We start from the raw sequence: 26568 nt of genomic DNA, 5'->3' as shown, positions 1-26568 counted from the left end.
AGCGACCGTCTGTCGCTACGTGCCGTCTGTGCCGCGCTATCAGTGTGCGCTATTTACGCACACGCCCCCCTTTACTGGCGCAGGACTTGCACTTTGCTTCTGCTGCCCGCTCTGGAAGGGGGGCAGGATGTTTTTAAGGGCTTAGATACGTTAAGTTGAGAAGCTAAAATTACTATTTAATCCTTTATAGTTGGCAGTTGTGTAAAACACATGCGGTTTTCTGTCCCCGTCTTTATACGTTTCACACACACACACACACACACACACACACACACACATATATATATATATATATATATATATATATATATATATATATATATATATATATATATATATACACACACATCTTTGGCATGGGAATTTTGGTGAAGGCCCTACTTTGAAACGTTAAGGCTGGTACACTTCTGAAATCACTTCACTGTTTATTTTGATGAAGCAACTTGGCAACAGCATACCTAACTACGCCCTTTCCGTGTCGCCTGAGAAAATACATGTGAGAATCACATCATTTCCCACTGAAACAGGAACAGTCTGGACACCGAAGGCGTCACTCTGCTGTGATCTTCCGACACCCAGATTTTTAGGGAATAAGGGGAAAAGAACAGTGACGTGAAAGCAAAGGAAGAAAGAAAAACATCAGTACAGTTATGTTGTTGTCTGATGAGATAGGCGAGCCTGCAATGATTGTTTCTGATCAGCAGGGGGAGCCACACACAGGATCGGATAGATAAATAGAGTATTTTTGTGCATTTCGACACGGTGGTATGATGGAGGTAGACAGAAGAGTCCTCTGAGCCACTGTAATTACACCTCCACGCAAAGTAGTCCACCACAGGCTTTATACTGTCTGACTACAAACCTGACTACACAAGTTTGTGGGAATGATAACGAAGCCAAGATTGGTTATTTAATGTTGGCCAATAGTTTGTTGTGCTGGTTTGTGAAATGTATGGAAGCCCAACTCTGCCGGGACAAAAATGTAAAAAGTTATACTTTTTATGTTTTTGCATTGTAACTTGAACGTGTTAGATAATAAGCGATGATGATTTACTCTTTATTTTCTACTATCATTCTAACATAGAAAGCCTCAGTCAGCTGTACAGTACTTACTCGTGTTTTTTTGAGTTAGCCATTCTTTTGAAGTACTATCGAGGTCTTTAGTGAGTAGGTTGCATGTTTTTTTTTTTTTATTTAAGCAGGGATTGTACAAGTCCGATAACGTCCACTTGGGTACCAGTGAGGTAAAGCTCATCATCAGATGGTCCTGTGTACATCCACATACCTGCCTGATTTTTGGGATTGTGCAGACTTATCCAAGGAGAATTTACATGACAATGTAGCAACTGTCCCTGCAACCAGGCGGCAGACTTCATAAAGTATAACAGGAACAGTCATTAGTTGTCTAACTGTCCACAGCTGAGTATAATCGAGTCTTTAGTTACCTCCTTTTGACCCAGGAAGTCACGGATTTTCTTTGTATTTCATGATGTTGAGCTGAAATACTAACAATTTTCACCTTGGAAGTCTGACATTTCACATATTTTAACTTCTGTTTTTACTTTTATCATGCTAATTGCATTGTATTTAGATTTTTGTTGCTGTAATCTTTATATTCTATCATTTTCTGAATGATATCTCAATTTTTATTTTGTATCTTAACAGTTTTTCCACCTTTTCTGGGTTGCACTGTTTTGCACTGTATGTCATATGTTGTATGACAACTGAGAGACAAGTGTACTGTATGCCTGAGCAGAGTCAGCCAGAGGTATCACTGGGTCCTAAGCAGAATTTGATTTTGGACATTTTGGTTATTTAAGGTTTTGTCCTCCACAGTTCATTTCACATGAATTATTTAGTGTTATATTCAGTTGTTATTATGTGCTGACTTTTTTCTCACTCCTCTTGCTCTTGTTCTTCTTTCTTTTTTCATTCCCAGAAGGTTAACGCCTCGTTTTTGTTGAGTGCTGTTCATTGTTGTCATTAGGCTTGTTTAAACAGAATCAAACTATTTGCCACTTATCACTCGGCTATACTCAGTTATAGCTGGCGATGGCGGAGTAGTCATTCCTGTTATACTTCTTTGAAGTTCAGGCACATGTGTAGTGCATTGTAATGTAAAATCTCTGCTGACAAGTGCACGTGCTGTGACTACGCTCACCTCGTCTGTCATTGCAAACTTTGTACATTGACTCTGCTGTAGTTTGAAGTTTGTCAGCACATGAGCAACCCCTGCAATAAGGGAACCAGGTTAGCAGCTAACCTGGTGCCCTTATTCTTATAATGATATTTCTCCTGCTTCCCTATGAATAATGAATCTCTCTGTTTGATTTGGATCTGTCACTAGGGTGAAACAATATTCCTAGCAAAACGTTATCAGTTTTATTTTTGGCCTTACATCGGTGTTGTGGTATAGCAACTAGTGGACTACATTTCTAACCTAATATTTCCTGTAGTTACACACTATTGGCTGTGGGCAAAGGGTAAAAAAGAAAGGCACTTTGGATTTATGTAGAAAATGTGCGCACATTTTTTAAAATAGTTTTATTAAAGCCATTTAGACACATTAAAAATCAAAACAACGCCACATATTTAAACACAGAATGTCAAACCTCTTGTTCTTCCATTCGTGGAATCACTTTTCCATTGCTATTAATAGGTTCATTATTTTCTTGGCATGAATGAACTTCCACAGTGGATCTGTTGGCAGTGGGTGGCTATGGGGGAGTTTCTTTACACCTCAGCAAAAACCATAACAGACAAGGTTGTCAGACAAGAATACACACCCAGTCTAACTGCATGTGAAGCTCACTGTTGTACTGTAACTGAAAAGTAGAACACACAAACAACAAAGGGAGAAACTAAGTGAGGGGGGTGAAAAGTCACGACACGGCCTGCTGTAGCCGGTGTGGATGTTAAACGTTAGTGTCACATTGTAAATCCTTCAGATCGGCGTTTTTTTCATATGATGCAACTTGGCAGTGTATGCCTCTTATTATGTGCAGCTTCCTACTTCAAAACCACAGTTTGCCATGAGTAACAAACCCGGAAATAGTGGGACGTGACATGGGGGGTGGACCTCTTCTGAGACAGAGAGAGAGGCAGAGAGACAGGCAGAGTACTAGACTCGGCACCCCCGGGGAGTCCTGATTCACGCTGCCATCGGATTTTATTTGAAATCCTCTGGGATCCATAAGGACACTCTGGCCCTCTGCTGGAACTCCTCCCGTGGCTTTGCGCATCTTCTGCGCCGGACTGTGCCTTTTTTTAAAAAATCTGCCGCATAAGATGGTAATGACGCGACTAACATCCCCTCAGTTCATTCAGTGCTGACAAGTTCTCTTCCGACGCGAATGTGCAACAGTTCGGGCGAAAAAGAAAGAAACCCGGAGAGGAAAACAAGTTCTACACGAGAGCGAAAACACCCAGCAGCGAGAACAATGATCCGGGCTGCCGATGTGGAGCGTTAAAACGAGTGGGGGGAAAAAGAGTTAGTTTTTGTCTTTGCCAGGCTGCCGGGCACCTCCAGCTGAAAGCCAGGAGTCACATAAATACACGAAGTGTCACGAGGGTTGGTGTCAACGCAAAGGATGACGGTGAAGCTGGACTTTGAGGAGGGTTTGAAGGACTCCCCGCGCTTCAGGTAAGAGTTTCACCTGTACCTTTGTTAGTCATGCTGATGTCACCAGTGAACAGCTGGCTTTGCTCCAGCTCCAGCAGGAGATTATGGATTAAAGGCTGATTCATGTTTCCCTAATAAAACATTTATGCATTTGCCGGTGTTGCTGTTCACTCTTCTGTCAGAGAGTTTGAGCTGCTCGGGTCAAAAGTCACTGAAAGCTATGAGGACATTGTGCAGGCCTGCAGGGCCGTGGGGGGCTGATCTGCTGCTCTGAGGTGCTTTCCCACGTCTCACCGAGACCACAGAAAACCTGTACTAGCCACGGACATTCAAACATCGCCACGAAACTCCTTCCAGTGGAAAATATCAGCAGTGCTATCACTAGTGGCTTGGTTTTCCAAACTTCAGTTGCAGCTTTGATGCTTCCTCTTCCTGATAGTTGTCGAGATCAACCCACCTCCACTCTCAGAGAGATCACACTCATTTTTCAGAGAATCGAAATCTTAATTCAGGCCGGGTCACTGCAGCCCCTGCTGCGTGTCAGCAAAGCGGAGTGCGATCAGTTTCCTTTCAACATCAGCACATCTGGTGCAATCGAAAGGGAAGTGTTTCTGAGTTGCTTTTGCAAGTGGCTCAAGAGAGAGCTTGGCACAACTTTGGGTGTGCCTTGACAGTTTGTGGCAGCTCGCCTGAGTCACAGTGGCTGCCTCAGCCTGATTTGGCATACCTCAGTCTTTCTCTCTCGCCCATCTTGAATTTATGGGGCTCACACAGCAGTGGAAAGTTTGACTTGTGGCAGCAGACGTGGTGAGGTCTCGTGTCAGGCTGCGAGCAGGGTGAAGGAGGGAGGAGGAGGTGCTGCAGTCATCAAATACACATAATCGCACACACATACACGGGAAGATGGATGGACAATACAGAGGGCCAAAAAACAAATGAGGGGAAATAAAGTGCTCTGACACCTTGGGACAGACACTCAAATGTGGTACCTTCTGGTTACTAGGTAACAGCGGGGTGGGAGGGCGACAGGAAGTGAAGCGAGATGTGCTGAGGTGATCAACAGGAGACAGGAAGCGTGTTTTCTGTGGGGAGAACCACGGCGGAAACTCAGCTTAAGCTCTGTCTTAATTTGCTTTCTTAGCCTCCGTCTCTCTTGCAAGGAGACATGAAGAAGATAAAAAGGATGTGCTTCTTCTTAATCAAGGGCTCCTTCACTCTCCTCCACAGTGGCCTCTCTCCTTTAGACCCTTTTTCTTTCTTTTTTAAAAAAAAACCAACCCTTTTCTTCCCTTCTCTCCTGGCTTGACATGTCATTTGGTCGTGTTTCAAGAGCACATGACCTCAGACTTTGATTCAAACCTCGCCGCACTAACAAACACAAACAGTTACTGTCTGTCCCGGGCCTCCTCTCCTCTCCCCACTCAGACGCGCCTCTTTTTTTTTTTTTTCTTTCTCTGTCTCTCTGTTTCTCTCTGTATCTCTGTACTGTTGGTGGAAGGCAGCGGAAACCACATGGTTTAGCTTTTGGTATGAGAAGACACGACAGGCAGAAAGAGATCGAAAGAAAGTGTCACGACAAAAAAAACAAGAAAAAGAAGGCGGCTCTTAAAAAGACCAGCCCTGAAGAGGATCTCTGAGGAGCTTTTGTCTCAGAGATCTTCGAGTCCACATCCTGAACCCAGAAAACAAAACGTAATCAATTACACGCACACTGGAGGTTTTCTTTGCAGTCATGTGGGCCTACATAAACGTCTGATGGCTGGAGCGTCCCCTAAGCTCCATTCAAACCCACAGGAATGCACTTCAAACCCTGCCGAAGGTCACAGAGATTCTAAAAATACCCAACGCTTCATGCTTAATTACAGCTAAATGAGTGTAAAACAAGATGCCCGGGGCCTGAAATAGTGGCGGCCGTGAAATATGTGGAGTAACTCTGTCAGCGTGACGAGGCTCTAGCTGCACAATATTAAGACAACAAAAAAATACTCTTTCCTGTTGTGCGATTCCGACTGTTCCTGCGCACTGTGACGGTGACACGTTGACATCCACTGCTTTTAAAGGCATGGAAATGCTGACGAGTCATATGCATCGTCTCAGTGGAAATAAAGCACAAGAATAAAAATGTTAAGCATGAATTATTTGGTTTGTAAGCGTGCAGAGCAAATAAGAAATGGAGAAATAAAGCTGTCCATGAAGGTATCGAGCTTGCACCACAGAAGCGCATCATATTGCAGTGGTTATGTTTTAATGTTAAGCAGTAAAATGTGCAAGAATCCATCCATTCATTTTCTTAACTGCTTTTTTAGATCAGGGTTTGCAGGAGGGGGAGGGGTGGTGGTGGCTAACCCAGCCAATCACAGGGCAGGTGGAGTGATGTTTGCAGAAATGTGTAAAGAAATGAAATATTTAGTCTGTAAAACATCAGAAAGTTTGTGTTTTATTCTAGTTTTATTCTTTATTCTAGTTTATAATTGTGCAAAAAAGAGAAAAAGCAGTTTTTGAGAGGATAGAGCTGATAAATGACTTTAAAATGAAGGGTTTTCACGCCTTATATTGAAAAATCCATGACCCCTGACCTTTAACTGGAATTTTCTCTTTTCCAGAGCTGAGATCGAAGACGTCCAGAATGACGTGAGTGAACTCGAGACACGGTTGGAGAAGGTAAGACACTTCCAGATGTTTTTGAAATGTCACCGCTCCACTTCACACACAAACACACAAGCGCACAAACGGAGACGAGGCATCACATGTCGATGGACAGTGGCAGCGAAGTCAGCGGTGGGCGTTGGTGGTTGGAGCTTTTTTTCACCTGACGGCGAGCAGGAAGTGCCTGCAGGTGCTGCTTCCCCATCATATTGTCCTGCTTCAGAGAGAACTGCACTTCGTTCTGCTTCGCCGTGCCGACCTATATTCCCTGTTGCGTGCTCACGCTGTAAAAATCTACAGTTTCAGATCTATTCATCTGATAGACGTCAGTCACATGCTGCGTTTCTGTTCCCCGATGATACGGAATAAGCACAAATCAAAGTGACTTACTACTATGTTGTTAGTTATTCTGCGAGCTCAGGTTCCCACATGTTATATTTTACCATTTTTAAATACAAAAACAAAAAAACAAACACACTCACTTTGCCTGTAAAGTGTCATGAATGTGACTGATTTCAGTTGAGCAGGTGAAACAGAAAGAAGCCTTTCCCTGCATGCATGAGATGTTTTCCACGAGATTAGGTTTAAGGAAGTAGCACATGTTTTTTTTTTTTTTCTGTCCCGGTGCTATTTCACAGGCTGCGACAGGTCTGAGCCACATCCCAAAAGGATTTTGGGACAAAGTTCTTCTTCTTTGACAGACACTGCACGCTATATTTTTCAGTTATCTGACTAGATCAGAAGAAGTCAGCAGATAATCTACTGTACGAGTGATACCACAGTCTCAAAAAGGAGGGTGTTTAGAGTTAAACGTTGCTGGAGTACAAATCAAACTTAATATTCTATATAAAGGTCTGATTGTAAGTATTCATTATGTAAGTGAAGTGTGGATTTAATGCTGCATGGAGCTCATTTGTGATCTGTAGCAGTGTATAGAGATGTGTAATCTGTGTGTTTTGTATGCAAATTAGCCACTACGCTTTTTTTTTTTTTTTTTTTTCCAACAATTTTAGAAGTTCGTTGAGTTCAGGACTGAAGCGTGTGGATTCAGCTTCACGTCTTCGCTGTGTTCAGAGGTGCTTTTGCTCAGAGAAATGCAGATAAATTGACTGAGATTTGCACAAAAAGGTCAGACAGCGTGTCCTATGATGCCACTGCAGTCATATCTACGCTCAGGTGATGTGTGTGCTTACATAATGAGTCACTGACATGTCTTGGTGCAGGGATTTATTATTAATGTTTTACCCCCCAAACATCCATTACAGGTTAGGTTTTGTCACTGCGACGTGCCTCCTCAGATGTCACTGGTGGTTTAAATGTGACGCTAATAAAACTAAAGATTTCTCCGAACACGTCTTTTAAATTATTGCATTGAATTAGATATTTGCAGATGTAATAAAGGTCAGCTGTTGAACACGCTGGGGAAGAGAGGAGCTCCCACAGGGTTTAAGTCCTTTTTGCTGAACGCTTGTGGTCACAAGCAGCACTTAAGAGGAAAGTCATAAAGTCACTGAATTGGCTTGAAAACCACCTAAAGCTTCAAGCTGTAAGTTAGCAGATCACGCTGAAGTGATCAGCGGTGGGTTTTATTGCTTGATAAATGGAGCTTTTAATGGGTCAGAAAATATAATCTGTATGCAATTTCTTGTTTTTGAACTTCAAAGGGTCCTCACAGAGGCCAGAGGAAAGATCTAATCAACAAAAAAGTGGAAACGACTGTGAGGGTGGACACTGGGTACAGGCCTTATCTTTCCAAGGCAGAAGCTCAGTTTATATTTGACCTTTAATTAAAAAATTAATGTATTTACTTACTACGTACTTTTATTTAAAAAGCATACATCAACACATAGAGATCCTCCACTTTCCTGGCCTCTAAATAGCTTTAAAGCAAGTTTTCCTGGCATGACGCAGTTTGTGCTGTTTCAGTCTCAGTCCTTCCATCAGTGCTGTTTGTTTCCACCAATGAAATTTTTATCTTTTTTATTTTTATTTTTTACCAGAAAGAGCTGATTTTGAGTTTCAAGTTAGCTAGAGTCAAAATTTCAGGCAGCTATCTCAAAATTTCAACTTCCTCGGAAATTTTAGTCTGTAAGTCAAAATTTAGATAATAACCTGAATTTTTGACTCATAGATGGCAAATTTATTTTTCCAGTGGCAGAAACAGCCTCTCGTATTTTCCAGGAGCAGACTATCAAGAAGCTGTTTCAGCAAAAATAAGACAAAAACAACATTGCTGTTTATTATTTAGCCAGCTAGCCAAATTAGCTATAAGCTAGCAACAGAAGAAGAAGGAAAAAAGCTAACTTTAACAGATAAAAGAGCCTCATATAGTCCTCGTATGGTGGTGGAGACCAAAATGGAGTTAAAAGAGAAACAAACATAGTGCTTACACGAAGTGGTCGACCGCTCTTTCTTCAGTATGACTCAAAATATACGACTGAGCTCATACACTTAGCAGGAAACTATTTACAGACGTCAAGCTGCTTTCTGCATACAATTTTATAGGACCACAAGTCTTTTTGCAGCTGCAACCACAGCTATCGCCACCTGGTGGCCTTTAGATAGAATGAAGGTTTGAAACACTTCCGGCATGTTTTATACTTATTCTCTCAGGTCTCCAGTACAGCTACTGAACAACCAGAATTAAAATCTGTGAACAAGGTTATACTCAGCATGAATGCAGATTATGTTAAACTGACGTTTGTTGCCTGCTGTTACATTGTTCAGGAGATCATTTAATCTTTGTGTTGCTTATTTGTGTCATCCAGCTAGTGAAACAGTGCCAGGCCATGCTGGAGGCTGGCAAAGCCTACTGTCAGACCAGCAAGAGCTTCGTGAATGGCCTCCGGGAGCTCGGACACCAATGCTCCGGGGACAAGATGATGGCGGTGAGCAGAGCACGCTGGGTTCTCAAAGTGCCCGGAAGCTGTAAATAAAGATGGCGGTTATGAATCGATGAATGAAAACATTAAAATGCATTATTGACTTGATAAGTTTCAGAGTCTAATCTAAGATTTGTGCTCTGCAGGACTGCTTGGAGAAATTTTCCAAAAAGCTGAATGTCATTTTTGAGGCACAGGGGGTGAGTTTGTTATTCACGGCCTCTGACTTCTCCTTTTCAGTGCCGATGCTTATCAGCTGCAGTATGTGGTCAAGTACGGCTGCAGCACGCCGCTGAACATATTACATTTGACATTTAATATGTTTGTCTTTGTCTCCTTTTAGGAAGTGATTGAGACCACGCAGAAGTCAGTGAGGGCGAAGCTGCAAAGCTTTGTGAAAGAGTGAGTGAGCCGCTACGGTGGCCCCACCTGTGTGTTCGATCTAAGGCTTTAATTTCTGAGTTTCTTTCCCACCAGCATACACTTCATACATACGTACATTTTCCTTAGATACAGTCATTCCCCTTCATGTGTGCCTGTCATAATCGTTCTGCTTCTCCTCATAGTTTGTCTTGTGGTCTGCTCCCATTAGTGGAAATAACTTGGTAGATTAGATAAGAGAGGTATTTGCGATAGCGTCACGTGGTAAACAGTATTGCACAAAAGCTATGGTAAAAAAGTAAGAAAGAAAGAACAATAAATTTGCCGGTGATTAAAAAATGTTTTATATCATGTGCATGTGACTTAGCAGCATCCAATAACTTGCTTTCTGCTTTTGCATAAAAACTGATCTGGTAATGTGGATACTGCTTACTTTACCTCCCTCTATGAGGCAGCTTTCTTTCCATTTCTGTGAGAAGTCTTCATGAATAGTTCTCCAGACTTCTTGAAGGACATGATGTTTCCACCTTTAGATGATCCCACACTGCTTCAGTAGTGTTGAGGTCGGGGCTCTGGGGAGGCTAATCCATGACCGATAGTGCTCCATAGTGTGTGTTTTTTCTATCCAGGTGTCCATTTATTGCATTGGCAAAGTGTCTGGGATTATTGTCATGCTGAAAAATAAAGCTGTTGTCAAGCAGATGCTTTCCAGATGTTGTTGCATGGTGGATAAAAATCTGATGGGATATTCTGTGTGCTTAATTGCATCAATTTTGATGCAACACAACAGAATGCAGTGCCAAACCATGACAGTCTCCACTGTGTTTTACAAATGGCGTTAGATAGAATCAATTAAACAAATGATTTGTTTTGTGACAAGCTGCTAACAACAAAGTGTCTAAAGATACCATTTAAAGTTGTTTCTTTGCCAATTTGTCTGAACACTGGTTCATCCCTTGAGTTAGGTGCAGTTTTATTGCTTGAATGACTCATAGGTTTGTGTCAAGGGGCTTAATGAATGAGGAAGTGTCAGGTACAGGGACTGGGCTGTAAAGGAGCGGAAAAGCCACCAGAATAATTTTTGAAAGACATTAAGAAAGCATGGAGAACTGTTGCTCAAGAGCACTGTAATACAAAATTACTAGAACATTTGCAGGAAATATGTACAGAGAAAAGTGATGGCTCAAGATTTTTGCACAGCATAATACTTTTTTCCCCCTTCTTACCTTCGTCTCCTGTTCTGCAGAGATGTTCGTCGTTTTAAGGACAGACGAAAAGAGTTTGAAAAGAGCAGCGAAGCCCTGGAGGGGTCGCTGTCAAGGAACGCTCAGGCTCCACGCGGGAAGCAGCACGAGGTGGACGAGGCGAGTAACGCCCTGCTCAACGCGCGCAAGGCCTTCAGGTCTGAGGCTTTGGACTACGTGCTGGAGGTGAGGAAAGATGAGTGCAGAGAGGCTCACACAGGCTTCACTTTAACTCAGACTGCTAGGTTGGAACAACAGCCTGCAGCAGCAGCACAGTGGTCATACTTTTGCTTTGGATGATAACAGGCCTGCCTCAGGGCTTCCGTCCAGTCTTGTGGTTGTGGCTTCTGGCTGGGCAGAATCTGTTTTGGTCATGAAAATATGGAAGTCTCTCTAACCATTGCTTCCTGCTTTTTCTTTTTTTCAGATTAATGTCATTGAGGCCAAGAAGAAGACAGATATTCTGCTGGCAGTGAGTTGGTTTTTTTACCTGTATGTGTCCATTTTTAAATGCATACTCTATCTTCAGACGTTTCTCACTGGCTTTGTGTTGCTTCCTGTCAGATGTTGTCGCTGATGGATGCCCAAGCCCAGTTCTTCCTGCAGGGTCACCAGTCTCTGTCAGAACTGGACGAGTATCGACAAAAGCTGAATGAAGAGGTAACTATTTCTGTTTTGTTACATCTCTGTTTCGGTTAAAATGACATTTTGTGACTGAAACCGTCTGTGCATGAGTCATAAATAAGTAGCAGTAGGACAGGAAGAAGATATCCTCAATGTGAGAAAAATGCGTTCATACTTGTGAATGTGTAGAATAGAAACCTTACTTGTAATCCTGCTGTGTGTGTGTTTCTTTCTAAGAAGTTCAAGGGAATAACAACAAATGATGAGTTAAAAACACAACAAAACTAGAAGCTGGTAACTAAACAAAAGAGTAACCAAAGAAGGGTTACTCCTCTGCACTGAGCTCTTGGAGCACTCCTCTCTCTGGCTAAACTGGAGTCAGCTGCCAAGAGCAAGCAACACACACACTCACACACACACAGAGGCCCTGCCAGGGCACCAAAGAGCCACCCTTAAAATAGGTAACAAAGTCTGCCCCATAGACTGTATGTAAAAGATGGAAACAGCCACTCCTGATGCACTCGTTGGTCTTTTTAGACCAGAAGTGACCATGTTTGGTCTTGTAAAGTTACACAATTTTAAGGATATAACTTCAGTATTGTATTAAATCTTAACCTACTCTACAGTTGTTGAAGGAGGAAATAAGCTTTATAGACAAAAAGTGCTTTTGGCCTAGGCTGTCAACGTGTTAATTTCATCTCTGAAAAATGTTTTCCTTAAACAAAAAAGTGGACACAGCCACATTAGCAGTTTCTCAGTTTGAGTCTTTATCCTGAGCCAAAGACTAATTGCTGTAAACTTATTGCACAGTGTTTTTCTTGCATTAGAATGAGTTTTTTCTAGGGACGCTCACAGTAAGCATGATGGGACCACATGTATAGACAAAGTGTTGCTGCTTGAGTTGATTAGTTAGTGGTGATAAACTGCTGCATTGTACATTGTCTGCATGCTAAAAAGAGAGAAGCCAACCAAAAGCTGGTGAACAACGTAGACCTGAAACACCCAGAAAAGCCTCGCAGATGATTTATGAGGCAGGAAATGGATTACAAATGTTTGTTCTGGCTTAGGGATACACAAGATGTTGCTAAAACATTTTGAATGAAACAATCGTGTTTGTGGACCACGGGCGTCATGGTATGATGCTTTTGGCCAAAATGCTGTTTGGGTTAACTCTGTCCAACTAGGAACTGGCATCTTTTTGGGGAGGGGCAGTGGAGTCACAAGGTGACATCACACTTTCATCGTGACAGGAAAAAGTGAGCAACAACAGGAAATATTTCACATGTCTGTGTGTGTGTGTGCGCGTTCGCCCCTTCCTGCTCCTTTGCAGAGGAAACTGTAAAATCTTTTCTGCACCGTCAACCTTGAGCAGAGGCAGCATTGCTGCTAAGTGTTTTTGATCAAATAAAAAGAGTTTCAAACAGGAAGTAAATTGTGAACACGTTCACTGACCGGATCAAACCACAGAAAAGCGTTTCCTGTTTGAACAAGAAATGATGAGAACGAGCAAGAGCAGAGGAGAGAGTGAAATAGGGAGAGGGTGATGCTCTAAGCAGGCTCTGTGCAGGAGAGACCACCCATGTTGTTTTCTGGTTTGGCGCAGGATACACGGCAGAAGTTCAGCACTTCCTAGTTCCTGTTTGCACAAGAGTGCGCAGGAGTGATAACCCACCGCGAAGCTGCCGATCTCTCCGAGTTTCTGAAAGAACTAAATGTGTCGGAGATGAAAATGAAAGGAGAAAACTCTCCTTCGTAACATTAAATGGAAAGACTATGCAGGTTTTACAGTTTTAAACGGTCCTCACAAACTGTTTTGCGCTTTATTTTTTAAAATTTGCAATGTTCTTATGAAATAAAGGAAAAGATAAAGTGATCGGTGAGAGATGCTGAAAAATAGTTGGTGTGGGGGTTTTGTACTAGTTTAGCGACCTGAATAAAAGTGTTGCAAATCTGAAGGCTCGTAAAAATGTTGATGTTCTGAATAATCTCAGTTTGACTGGTAAATAGGCTGGTGCTTTTAAAGCATCTCGCTGCTCGCTTTCTACGCATAAACAGTTTCTAACATTCAGTTATAAAGTGTTTGGTTCACTATCTTTCCCAAGGGTATTTCAGCACAGTGACAGGAGGGGATGGTGATCGAACCACTGTCCTTTCAGTGTGTGTTTAACCTGGTAGAGCTGGACAGCAAGCTGAAAGTGTAAAAATATGAATCCAGGTTTAATAAACGCTGTGTCGTGTTGTGTTTTGACAGCACAAACAGTTTGTCCTCGACTGTGCCAGAGAAAAGAGGGACATGGAGCAAAGACACGCAGCAATCAAGAAAAAGGTAAGGCAGTTACAAACATTCACAACCGAAAGGAGCATCATGGGTAATGTAGGCATTAGGTTTTAACAAGACGGAGACAGTGGAATAACGAAGACGGCATTTCTGGTGCTGTCACGTTCGTTTTTACACGATGTAGCTGTGTTTTCATCTGTGATTTTAATCTCTTGTTAGGTGGTTGCTAGACAACACGATGACATGACAGTATATGATGCATAATGAAAGTTGCAACAATAAAAATGAGATGTTAATGTTGTGAAGTTAAAATGACGCAATGATTTAATAGAGATGCATAAATCCAACAAGTTAGTCATTTTAGACAGTTGGTAGGTGGTTGCTAGGCAACATAATAACATGTAATATAGATAAAAAGATAAAAACCTCAAGGGGACTAGGAGGTACCTGTATGCTAGGCTTGGTTGCTAAGCTCCTGATTGTGCAGACAGATGTGTATTTCAGTAAAATACACTCTGCTCATTGGAGCCCACCAGGGACTTTGGCATCTTGTGGAAAGGATTCAGTGCTGATGGGCTTTTTCTGGCCCCGACAAACTGATGTACTGTGAGACTAAAGCATTTTGGTGCAAATATAACAAATCTAACATGAGCAAAGATGCAACTTACTGGGTCAGGTGAGGCCTGGATGTCAGCCTAAAAGTAGCCCACATTTGAATGGCATCGATTACAGCATGGTTGCTTTATTTGCATCATTCTCGGATGAAATGCAGCATCGCTATTGATAACTTTTGGCCCAGATATTGCAAACAGGGGGGACAACCCAAAGAATAATCATTCCACATGGTACGCCAGATCTGGACCGCACCAATTACTTCTGTATTACATCACTTTTTGTAAACACAATTAAAGCTGTGGGGAGAAAAAAAAAGGCCTTGAAGCAGATGACACAATGTGATTTTAATTTCTTAAATATTTCAAGGACATGTCTTATGATGACTCCATTATGGACTTTAATGGTGACGCAGCTAATGGGATCGTGATGGAGGGCTATCTGTACAAGAGGGCCAGCAACGCCTTCAAGACCTGGAGCAGGTACAACTTTGCTGTGTGCTTTTCCTCTCATGAACCTCACTGTGATAAATCCGATGTCCACCGTGCGTTTGCTTGCCCGGCAGTGAATGAAAACAGCTAAAAGGCTAAACTCTTTCTCCACCTCAGGCGCTGGTTTTCAATTCAGAAGAATCAGCTGGTGTATCAGAAGAAATTCAAGGTAAATTTCGCTTAGGGTCACGAGCACATTCGAAAGACGAATTTGCACGTATGCAACCTGACCATCACGGTTTGTCCATCTTTTAGGACCAGCCTACAGTCGTGGTGGAGGACTTGCGTCTTTGCACAGTCAAACCCAGCATTGAAAATGAGAGGCGTTTTTGCTTTGAAGTGGTTTCCCCATCAAAGTGAGTTCACTTCATGCACACCTGCGTGTGTCTGTTCCAGTAATGGTGGTGAAGTCGCATTAGCGTCACATGTGTGTGAAAGCGTCCTGCAGACTGCCGAGGTGTTAGTTTCTTGCTTCTCGAGTGTTAAATGGTCACTGTTGTGTGACTTTGTGTGCGTAGGTGCTGTTTGTTGCAGGCAGACTCAGAAAGGCAGCAGCAAGCATGGATCAGCGCCGTCCAAAACAGCATCGCCTCAGCCTTTCAGGAGCGCCGAGAGGACACGCTCAGCCCAGTGAGAACACATACACCACACACACACACATTATCTTCAACGTGCACTTTCCAGTGGGAGTTAAATGCTCGCCATTCCCATGTGTCTCTGTTATCAGAGACAGCGCTGCAGCTCGGTGTCTACAAGCAGCCTGGGAGGAGGAGGAGGTGGAGGAGGCGTGGATCAGGACAACGAGGGCTGCAAAGCACTGGAGGAGGTTCAGGCAATCCCGGGGAACAGGCAGTGCTGCGACTGCGGAGAGCCGGGTCCTGACTGGGCCTCCATCAACCTGGGCATCACACTTTGTATTGTCTGCTCAGGAATACACAGGTACACACACACACACACACACACACACACACACACACACACACACACACACACACACACACACACACACACACATTTGGCTTCCACTGTGCGCTTTAATGGTTTCCTTCCCTGGCAGGAGCCTTGGAGTCCATTTCTCCAAAGTGCGCTCCCTCACCCTCGACTCCTGGGAGCCCGAGCTTATTAAGGTAATTTAAAATTTTAAAGCTGCAGCGGCTCCACCTCCCTGTGGCCTATTGTGAAAAAGTTCCAGAGAAAATTATGATTGCACAATGGATTATGCAACCGTTTTCTTTATATAAGCCAAAACAAAATAAAAAAAATTAGAAAGAAATTAGTACTTAATCTGGTTTATTTGTTCTTGTTTCCCTGCTGCCTTTAGTTGATGTGTGAGTTGGGGAACACAGTTATCAACAGGATCTATGAAGCTCGGATTGATGAGATCACCATCAAGAAGCCCAATCCCTCCAGTCCCAGGTACGCATAATCAATCCAGTCCAACGTGCATTCAGCTGGTTTTTCCACGTGCAGATGTGTGACAGGAAGTCTCCTTAGGTATTAAAAAATAATATTTAATATCCTCTGTAGTCCTGAAGGAGCGCTGTGTAGTCCGACAGTTATTCTTGTTGGCTATCATGCTTTGGGAGACTTCATGACGTGTGCAAGAGAAAATGCATCAGAAACATAGACTGTATATAAAAGATGGCACAAAAAACAGGTTTACAAACACCTGCTTTAATGGTTTCATTTTAGCATCATTGCCTGTTGCTATCTTGTTTTTTTGGAGCCCAGAGTGACCAGATTTGGAAGAGTGCTAGAGTGCTAAGTTATCCGCTACTGCTAACTAGCTTAATGCAGTGCATCGATAGAGTATATATAACAGGTACCTATTCCACCTGTCTTATGACAAGAGGTCGGTTCATCTCAGAAGCATGCACAGACACAGATTTATGTAAATTAGCGCTGGCATGAAAATAAAATATTAACATTTCATTCAAAAACTAGAGAACATTCCTCCTGGACAGACTTTTGACAGATTATTGATTTAAAAAAGGTCTTAAAGGCACAAATACCACAAACATAGTTGAGACGTCCAGTTCAGTGGCTCAGATTAGCTGAAGCAGAATCGGTGGTACGCACCTGTACCCATAGGTACAATTCAAATAGTTAATTTAGTGTAAACAGGAGAATTGTGAAATAATCACCCTGTACAGTTGGCATCAACTTCGAAATGCACTTTAGACTGTTTTAAGTAACACATTTATCTCTGCTGTAAAACTCAGATTTTTGTAGAGATCCATTTACTTTTTTTAGTCAATTGCGGTCAGGCATGTTTTTTGGTAGTTTGGCTTCAGTTTCAAGCCTCTGAGTTTCTGCTTGATTGGACGGGGATGCCACCGAGTGTTAAAAGTGTGAGCGTATAGCAGGACATGTCTAAGGTTTCTGTCAAAATCAAGTTATTTCTGCCTTTTCGTGCTTCAGTTTTGAGCGCAGTGGAGTGGTTTACAGCTTATCAAACAAATGTCCCAGATTAGGATTCAGGCCGAGACACGAATGTGCCCGAATCAAACATGTGGACCTCCCTGCTGTGGCGAACACTTGTGACAAGGGAGCAGCTGAAAGTAGCTACTTTGTGTTTCTTAACTCTGGAGCTGCAGTAGAAAATTACTGGTGTTCCTCCTCTAAGTTTGCAGCTAGGCGATGATTATATTGCCAAAACAAGACTGACGATTGGGTAAATATTAGCAGTATAGGAAGTAGACCATAGATGTCAGGAGCTAATGATAGTTGGTTGATACCAAAGGCAAAACAAATCAGCTGCAACTGAATTAAATCAATTCTTTCATTAATCGTGTTGGTATTTTATTTTATGCCTGTTTGCAATTCAGACGACTCCTCCAGATGGGAGAATATTGCATGCATCTATTGCAATCCCCTCTCTGTTCAAGCGTCATTCTTTAAGTGGTTCATGGAACATCGGTGTTGATGCAGCTGGAAAGAAAAACAAACAGGAACGCGCTCTTCATCTCCTTCTGCTGCCACATTAACATTACTAACAGTTCTGCTTGCGCACGCTGTATTTTTACATTGACTGATCACTAACTCGCTACAGGTCTGAGTGGGAGTGGACTGACGCCACTGCTTCACCGAGCATGTTTATTTATATGCTGAATATAAAAAGGTGCTCTCCATGGAGATCTTTGTAGTTTATGGTTAACTTTATCAGCAGCCTACGACCCATCTCAGACCTTTTTTCTTCTTCTTTTGCTTCCTCTCGTCTGCGTTTTGTCACGACAGACAGGAACTGCAGCAAGTACATGAAACAGATGGTTAACTCTCTAACTAAAGTGTTTTCCGGAAACTTGTAGTGAGGCTGCAAGCTTCAGATACGGTCAAAGGGAAGTACAGCCTCTTTTAACTCTAAAGGTTTGGGTATCAGGACGTAATAAGAGTGATCCAGGCTTTACTAAGTTATAAAATGAAACCCATGAAATATTTCACCGTGTTAAACTAATTACACCCCATGATTCAGCAGCTCGTAGATTCAGTAATAACTTAAAGTTATCGTTTCCTGTGTGGCTTTATCAGTCTCTCACATCACTATAGAGGAATTTTGACCAACTCTTCTTCACAGCGTTGCTTTAGTTCTTTGAGGTTTGTGGGCATTTATTTATTCACAGCTCTCTAAAGGTCCTACCTCAGCTTTTGAGTCAGGTTGAGGTCTGGACTCTGACAGGGCCTTTGCAACATCTTTAATCTTTTTTTTCTTCATTCTGTTGCAGATTTTCTGCTGTGCTTGAGATCATTGTCATGTTGCATGAACCAATTTTATATTTAGCTATCAGAGAGATGCCATTTAACTCTAGAATACTTCAAAAACTTGCATACTTTGGTGTGTAGATGTGTTCATAGTTGACTCAGTGACCGCGAGGTTCCCATGACCTGTGGCTGCAAAATAAGCCCAAATCGTCACCCCTCCTCCACCGTGCTTCACGGTTGGTATGAGGTGTTAGTTCCAGCATGCTGCCCAGTTGCTCTGGATTGTGAAAGTCTGATCTGAGCCTACACTTACACTTGTGTGTCGTCTTGCTCACTGTAAAACGATGGAGTTCGAATTATTTGTATATGGCCTTATAAGCTTTCTCAGACTGATGGCAACAGTTGCTTCTGTAAGATTATTGCTCATGTGTCTTGTCCTGTAATTCTAACAATGCTAGTTGTGTGCATAGTTACATTATACCAATCAGTGGTCAACTTTGAGTCTGTAAAGGCCTAAAAACTAACTTTGCTTCAGAAAGTAGGCACACAAACATCCCCAATTTTAAATAAATGCATTACTTAATCAGTGCCTCAGAAACTTAAATTAAAAAACTTAAATTCCTGTCTCACACCTTCAAGTAGAGAAGTGAAACTGAGCTTAAGAAAAGCCAGAAACACACTGATGGACACGGCCCTGCACGTGGCCTTCTTCTGTTTTAACTCTACCTCGATGTAAGAGAAGCGTATCCTCCATCACTCGCGCTTATTCTTTCTCATTTTCTGATACTTTCTGATCCTCAGAGGAGACAAGGAGTCGTGGATTCGATCAAAGTATGTTGAAAAGAAGTTTATCCATAAGCTGCCTGAGACTGGCAGGAACCCCCCGCTGAGGCGATCCAGCGGCAGGAGAAACCGAGCGGCCACACAGATCGCGCAGAGACCGCCGCTCAAGCCCAAACCGAACAGAGCCACTCTGCCTCGGGTCACAGGTAAAGCAGCGAGTCGCCCCTGTTGTCAAACAGGAAGGCGTACTTCAATAACGCTAAGGGCCTGGTCAGCTGTATCAGTAATCACGACTGTTGTTCTCTCTTTAGGGTTAAGCCCCAGTGACCTTGTCCAGAAGAACAATTCAGGCTTCCACAGAGGTGAGATAAGACCTCAACAAAACACAGATCCACCAAAAAAGAGCTTGTACAGCTTTTGAGAAGAATCACATAACATTACATCTGTTAAATCTTTCAGATAATGAAGAGGAAGAGGAGGAGGAGGATCTCAGCCACCTCCACCCCGGGGCGCTGCTGTACCGCTCGGCAGCCCTGCAGAACTTCCCCGTCATGGCCGACGCGTTGGCCCACGGAGCCGATGTCAACTGGGTCAACGTGAACGATGAGTCGAGCACGCCGCTGATACAGGCTGTCTCAGTGGTGAGAAGGACGCTCAGTCGATCATTAGAGTTTGAATCTTTACGAGTTCTGTGACCTCTAGATCTCATGGAAATGGATGGAGGTGATAACGAAATCTCTCTGTTGTCCCATTTGTGGACACCAGTCTTGCTTGAGTACAGCTAAACATTTGTAGAGAACAAAAGCGGGATGGTACGGCTTATCTTTGAAACAGGTCCCGAAATAGTCACTGTCATGTAGTAGTCAATGGGTTTCTACTTTCTCTGGTCAAAATACCCTTCCCACTAAAAATAAAGTATCTCTTAACTGCCATAAGCACATTTGCATGCAAATGTGTGTTAAACGATTAGGATACTGTGGCGTTTTTATCCTTAAGCTGCCTTTTACTCACACTGTGTGACACACGGTGCAATTGGTTCAGAGGGTGTTTGAGCTCACGCGTTCTCCTGTGTCGGTCAGAACGCCCTGGCAGCCTGCGAGTTCCTGCTGCAAAACGGCGCCAACGTTAACCAGGCGGACAGCAATGGCAGGGGACCGCTGCACCACGCCACCATCCTGGGCCACACGGGGTAAGACAAACACAGATACTGTGACACGGCCCTGTTTCAGTGAAAAAAAATAGCTTCATACCAAGATAACAGAATCTGAAAACAGACACTGGTTATTGGACTAAGAAAACACAGTGAAGCAGGATGCTTTCATGGGTAAAAAATGTGAGGACTGGTAGAAAGACGTAAACCTGACTTTAAACCTGCAGTCCCTCCAGTTGCCAGCAGGGGGCAACTCCACCAGTTGCAGTCTGAGTAGAAGTCGATGAGAAAATGTCTCGACCGCTCATGATTCCAGTAAAGAGTTTCCTAATGGGTTTATGGGCTCAGTTGGTGGTTTCAAGTCTTATTTAACACAACATGATGTTCCTTCTGTAAATGATTGTCCCATTTAGAGTATAAAAGGTGGTAGAGCGGGGTAGATTTAAGGCGGGTGGCTGACAAGTCTTCACCATAAGAGTGCGTTTTGTCGTTTTTTCCTCGATGTCTGGTGTTGAAGACGTGCCTTCAGATCCAGTTTTCCTGTGAGGGTGTGTTTACCAAAGTATGGTGAGATTACCAACCCAGAGGGGGGGCCTGAGGCGGTAAGATGACTCTGAACCACTGGGAAATCATAACATAACATTTATAATAATAAACAAGAGGACAGCAGGGAACAATCAGTGGGGGGTATGGTTTACATGTAAATGTTAAACAGAGACAAAAAGTCTAACACCGTGGGCCTGGAAGACAGCAATGGGGAGGTAAGATCATAAACTAAGACTAGCTAGAAATTGAGAAAAGTTTAGCCCTGGATGTTTACCTCCAACTCCACCCTGCCAGCAGTTTTTTTTTGTGTGTCCGTAGTTTTTTGAAGTTGTCAAGTATCAGTGACTTTCTGTAGTCTCTTATTGTCCTTTGTGGGTGAAGTTTAAGGGCCTCGTCATGGTTCTCCATTCGCAGACACTTGGCAGCTACAGACTACCATCCACCTGCAGACAGCGTCTGTTGCTGGATGGAGCTAACGCCCAAATAATGCGGTACAATCAGTCTGCGGGCCGCTGTTGCATGTGCTGTTGTTGACCTGTCAGCCATCCGCGAAGAGGAGCGAAGTTTTACAATAAGCTGAAGTGAAACCGATCAAAACAATCAAAAGTGCCCACTGCGGCCACCGCCTGTGCCTTTACTCTGGATTTTTTAGCTTTCATCTTAATTCGCACTTCTCGTGTTCCCAGTGAACTCCACTGTTGCATCCTTCCCTTTTCTAGTCAGCTTCTCCACCAAACAGCATTTGACCTACTCACAGTAAAGCTGCGTGCCGTTGGGTTTTTGGAGGAGTAAACCGTTTGCGTAGGTTGAATACTTCTCTCTGTAGGCAGACACCTACTCAAAAAGAGCGACCATAAATCAAGAGTAAGGGTCAAAAGCACCAGGATGTAAACAACTGTCTACAACAAGGGGACGTTAACAGACGTCAAATATTACCAAAAAAACAAGGTCAAGGATTCAGAATGTCCAAACTTGATGATATATTTAAACTAATAACAAGGTTGGTGTGACTCATTATGCCAACAATACCTGCCGGTGGTGAGTAAAGTGGAAAATGAGTCACAATGAAACATAAACGTTTATTCTTAAGAGCGACGAGTTAGTTGGACATAATTGATGAAATAGTCTCAAAACTGTAGCTTTTTTTTCCCATTTTTGCAGCATTTTCGGTAACACTTTATAATACATAATACAGTATAATTCATTGTTTCCTTACCTTTAAGTATCTTTTTATTTGTTTCTAATAATACATTGAAATTCAAGAAATAACATGATTCAGATACATTCGTGACAACACTTCTTCTCAACTGTTCAGAACTCATAGTTCCAAGAATTGAACCCACGTGAATCTAATACAGAAATAAACCCATGAACTAATAGTCCCTGTTGTGCTTTCCATCAAAAGCATGAACTAATGACTCTGTGCATTAGAAAGCTATTGTGTGATCCCTGAGGTTCAGGCTTCAGACTGCTCCAAACATCATGAGTGGACATCCCCAATGCGGTCATCTCTCAGAGGGGCAGCCAATCAGAAAGAAAGCCAGCATAAAGGGAGGCTACAAGGGGAAACTGATTGTTTGACAATTATCTAGAGTTTGATAATTCTGTTTGTTTTTATTGTTTTAACTTTATTTTTTTATTGGTTCTCTTGCACACGCCTTAGGGCTTGGAAACACATACATGCAGATTTGTCCATTTCCTGTAAGATATTCCTGAGAAGAGTACTGTGACGCTGTGGTTTTTACTGTGACATGAGTTTAATGTTGATTGGATATGAAAGTGGATCTGTAGAGATAGAAAATGAGAAGAGAAACTACACTAAACTCCAGAAGCTTTGGTTGGGAAAGTCAGTTTAAACTCCAGTCCCTTCACTTGAGTTCCTTAAATGCTCGGGTCCTTGGAAATGCTTGGATATAGTATAGATTTCCAGGCTAAAGTCTCTCATGTGCTCTCTCTTCTTCGTTTCTCAGGTTGGTTTGTCTGTTTTTGAAGCGAGGGGCTGACTACAACGCCCGAGACAAGAACCAGAAGGACCCGATAACTATCGCCGTGGATAACGCCAATGCAGACATCGTCACTTTGTAAGTGTTTGACTCGAAAGAAAACACGTGAGCCACGTTAGCAGCTGCGGGTTCGCTTAATCGATCTTCTGTCTTTCAGGTTGCGGATTGCCAAAATGAACAAGGAGATGCGGGAGATGGATGGAGCGTTCGGCCAACCAGGTCATTCAGAGGGGCAGGGATCAGGGGGTGGAGTGGGCGGGACTGGAGGTGGGCTGACCAATACTAGAAAGAGTCTCCAGGCTATAAAGAACCATATAAGTGGATGGGCTATGGGGATTCAAAATGACAAACTGGGCTAAAACATATATATTTTTAAAATCAAGCATGCCTTACCGTGCATGAGTTTATAGATGAAAAAGAAAAAAACAAGCTTCAACTTAGATTTTTTTAAGAATCCTGTGAGAGAAGATAGGCTGGAACAGAGGGTACGACGGGTGGTTCTCATGAGGTGGTCACACGCACTTTGAATTGTAAATGCACATCATGCTGCACTTTGAAACCCACAAAGCATCCGAACACTATGTCAACACAGACCTACATGTGGGCGTCTTCAATACTAAACCGTTCTTTAAGCGAGCTTAAAGAAGCTGTGTATAGAGTAGACCTGGGTCAGGCCAATTTTCAGTGTATTTAGGATATTTTCTGTCTGTACAGTGTGCTGATTTGTGTATTTGTGACTGTGTTTCTTATTCCAGTTTATGTAAGCTAAATTCAGGGTTGGGTTTTGGTTCTCAAGGACAATTTTCTCCCGCTGTTCTGTGAACGGTGACTCAGTTTAAGCTTCGACACTGTTGGATTTGACCTCTTTTGTGCTTAACTGAGCGCTCTGCCGCAGCCCCTCGAGCTTGAGGTTAACAGTGGGTTTTGTTCGCGTTTTTTGTGCCATTTGGCTCTTTTTCAAGCTGCAAAGACCATTCCTTCGTGGTTGTCTTCTGGGTCCGTTTAAGGGCTTCTTGATAACTTTATACTTTAGTCTCCTGTGTCCGGTTTTTAGTCATGCGGGAATTGGGGAGAGAAGGAAAAAGGACAAGAAAAACAAGTTGTGTTTGTCTGCTTGAAAGAACTGCTGGTCAGTATTTGACGTGCTGTGCTTTGTCTGTTGTTGTTGTCTGTGTTGTATGCACTCGTGTGCCTTTGCCTTCTGCCCTCTGAGACGTCCGGCTGGTCTCAACTGCTTGTGCAGTGTGCGCCACCTACAGCAAACTAAGAGGTAAAGTGCATGTGCATGCCATTACGTGTGTTTATGTGTTCAGTTGCATGTGTCTTGCTTTAGGGCTACAGCTCTAAACGTGTCCAGGAAATAGTTGGTGTGCAATTAACGGTGTAGCTTTTGATGAAACGATGGCTGCGGCACATTAAAGTACGGGTGCTTTCAGAAAGCAAGGGCGGCATTAATGTGGGTTCTTTAAGCTTTTCAATATTTCCAAAAGCTTTTGAGGCTCACGTCTTCTCTGGTCTTTTTCAGGTGATGAAACCTACCAGGACATTTTCAGAGACTTTTCCCACATGGCCTCGAACAACCCGGAGAAGCTCAAACGCCGCAGTGCTGACCCGAAGTCTTAACCAGCTGCCTCTCCACCTCCTCATTCCACAGTGCAGCACCACATACTTTCAGGCACATATAGAAAAGATTCATCTTTCAGGCATGCAGATGCACTCGCTCTCTCTCTCTCGCTGGCTACCTGCCACGTGTTCGGTCACAGCTCAGCTGGTGTTGACTTCAGAGGGAACAAACGGAACAGTGAATTCTTTGTGCGAGCACGTCAGAGCAGAACAATCGTGTCCAAGTGGAAACACTGCAACAGCTTTATGAGACCAGCGTGAGGTGTCTGTAGCAGAGGGTAGCACCATTACTCTGCCAAAAGTTTTCTTATTAAAACCAGTAAATCAGTTTTTTTATTTCTTTTTTCCTTCTTTTTGTAAGCGAAACGAGGCTGTTGTTTTAGGTTTTGCGATTTCTACTGACTCATTACATGAAACAAAACAAAAAATGTTTGTAGGAAATTGTTGTTAGAAGTTGCATTTTATTTCTACCGTCTTGCGATGAACTGGAGTATTTGCAGATTTTTAAATTTGGGACTTTGTGTTCATGTTTTGTCTAAATTATGTGAGGTACATTCAATTTGTATTCAGATCAAATAAAAGAAAAATTCAAACTCGTGTTTCAGTGTATTTCAGTTTTAACTTTTTGAACTGAAGCAGTAATAAGTTCTTATTTTAAAGAACTCGTCATCCTATTAGAGGTGCTTTGCACAACTTTCCAAAACTCATTAATTATCCTTACTAATTTTGTCTTGGGTCTCACGTTCTCTGAAACGAGCCATATTATCTCCACCTTTGTTTCATCCAGCTTTCTTCTGATTGGCAAACACAAGAGCATGTAGTTCCACTGGTGGTGCTCACAGATGGAGCTGCTGTGCTTAAGAGCATCAGTATTGGGTATGTCTGCTTTCTCTGACATTGTATTAAACCAGGGGTTCTTAACCTTGTTGGAGGTACCGAACCCCACCAGTTTCATATGTGCAGTCACTGAACCCCTCTTTAGTGAAAAATAAAATATGATTTTTTTCAAATTCAAGACACTCATGTTTTTTACTGGTGCACAAAATGAGCCGTGCATGTCACGGCGGAGGCTCTGCCGAACCCCTAGGGTTGGATCGAACCCAGGTTAAGAACCACTGTATTAAACCAAGAGTAGAAAAAAAAACATGCCTGCAACAGAGTGTATAGAGCAGTCTGAAGTGTGTATAGACAGTAACCAGCCACTTAAGTAGGTATACCTGATCAACTGCTTATTAGCACAAATATCTAGTCAGCCAATCATATGGCAGCATCTCAGTGCATTTAAGGATGTAAAACAGGGTAAAGGTGACCTGCTGAAGTTCAAACTGAGCATCAGAATGAAGAGGATTGAAGTGACTGAATGTGTTATGGTTGTTGGTCAGAGCATTTCAGAAACTACTGATCTGCTGGGATTTCCCCACACGACCATCTGTAGGGTTTACAGAGAATGGTCTGGAAAAAATGATGAAATATCCAGTGAGCAGCAGTTCTCTGGTGGAAAACGTCTTGTTGATATTTGAGGTCAGAAGAGAATGGCCAGACTGGTTTAAGCTGATAGAAATGCAACAGTAGCTCAAATAAACGTGTTAAAACCAAAGTATGCAGAAAACCATTTCCAAAACTGAAGCAGAGGCAGCAGAAGACCACATCAAATATCACTCGCGTCAAGTAAGAACAGGAAGCTGACTCACTAAAACTGGACAATAAAAGATCGGAAACAGTTGTCAATCTGAACAGATTGTTCAGATGGCAGGGTCAGAATGTGGTGTTAGCAGCATGAAAGCATGGATCTATCCACAAAAAAAATGGTCAAGCCGGTGGTGTAATAATGTGGGGGATATTTTCTTGGGCCCCTTTGTACAAGCAGAGCATCATTTACTCAAATATCCTCCACACTCACCTGATCTCAATCCAGTACAGGGCCTTTGGGATGTGATGGGACAGAAGAATAAATGAGAGAAGAATGGAGTCAGACCCAGCACTA

The 26568-nt window shown here is 42.8% G+C and overlaps 1 protein-coding gene across 1 annotated transcript; it reads left to right on the top strand.

Annotated features, from left to right (window-relative positions):
* The first annotated feature begins 2878 nt into the window (after window positions 1–2878).
* On the top strand, window positions 2879–25552 carry acap1 (ArfGAP with coiled-coil, ankyrin repeat and PH domains 1). The gene is made up of 23 exons (XM_085399896.1): window positions 2879–3643; window positions 6226–6283; window positions 9037–9156; window positions 9297–9350; window positions 9494–9552; window positions 10778–10961; window positions 11203–11247; window positions 11340–11435; window positions 13651–13725; window positions 14659–14771; window positions 14898–14949; window positions 15036–15136; window positions 15299–15410; window positions 15508–15719; window positions 15838–15907; window positions 16102–16196; window positions 19281–19468; window positions 19574–19624; window positions 19722–19903; window positions 20342–20451; window positions 22929–23039; window positions 23119–23180; window positions 24487–25552. The coding sequence occupies exons 1-23, from the start codon at window positions 3591–3593 to the stop codon at window positions 24582–24584; spliced, it is 2301 nt and encodes a 766-aa protein (XP_085256022.1). The 5' UTR covers window positions 2879–3590; the 3' UTR covers window positions 24585–25552.
* The last annotated feature ends 1016 nt before the right edge of the window (window positions 25553–26568 follow it).

Source organism: Rhamphochromis longiceps, linkage group LG3, assembly GCF_057381845.1.
Source record: "Rhamphochromis longiceps isolate RC_006_pf linkage group LG3, R_longiceps_female_GT1.1, whole genome shotgun sequence".
Classification (NCBI taxonomy): Eukaryota; Metazoa; Chordata; class Actinopteri; order Cichliformes; family Cichlidae; genus Rhamphochromis; species Rhamphochromis longiceps.
The sequence above is the reverse complement of the archived record's forward strand: the minus strand, read 5'-3'. Positions and strand labels throughout refer to the sequence as shown.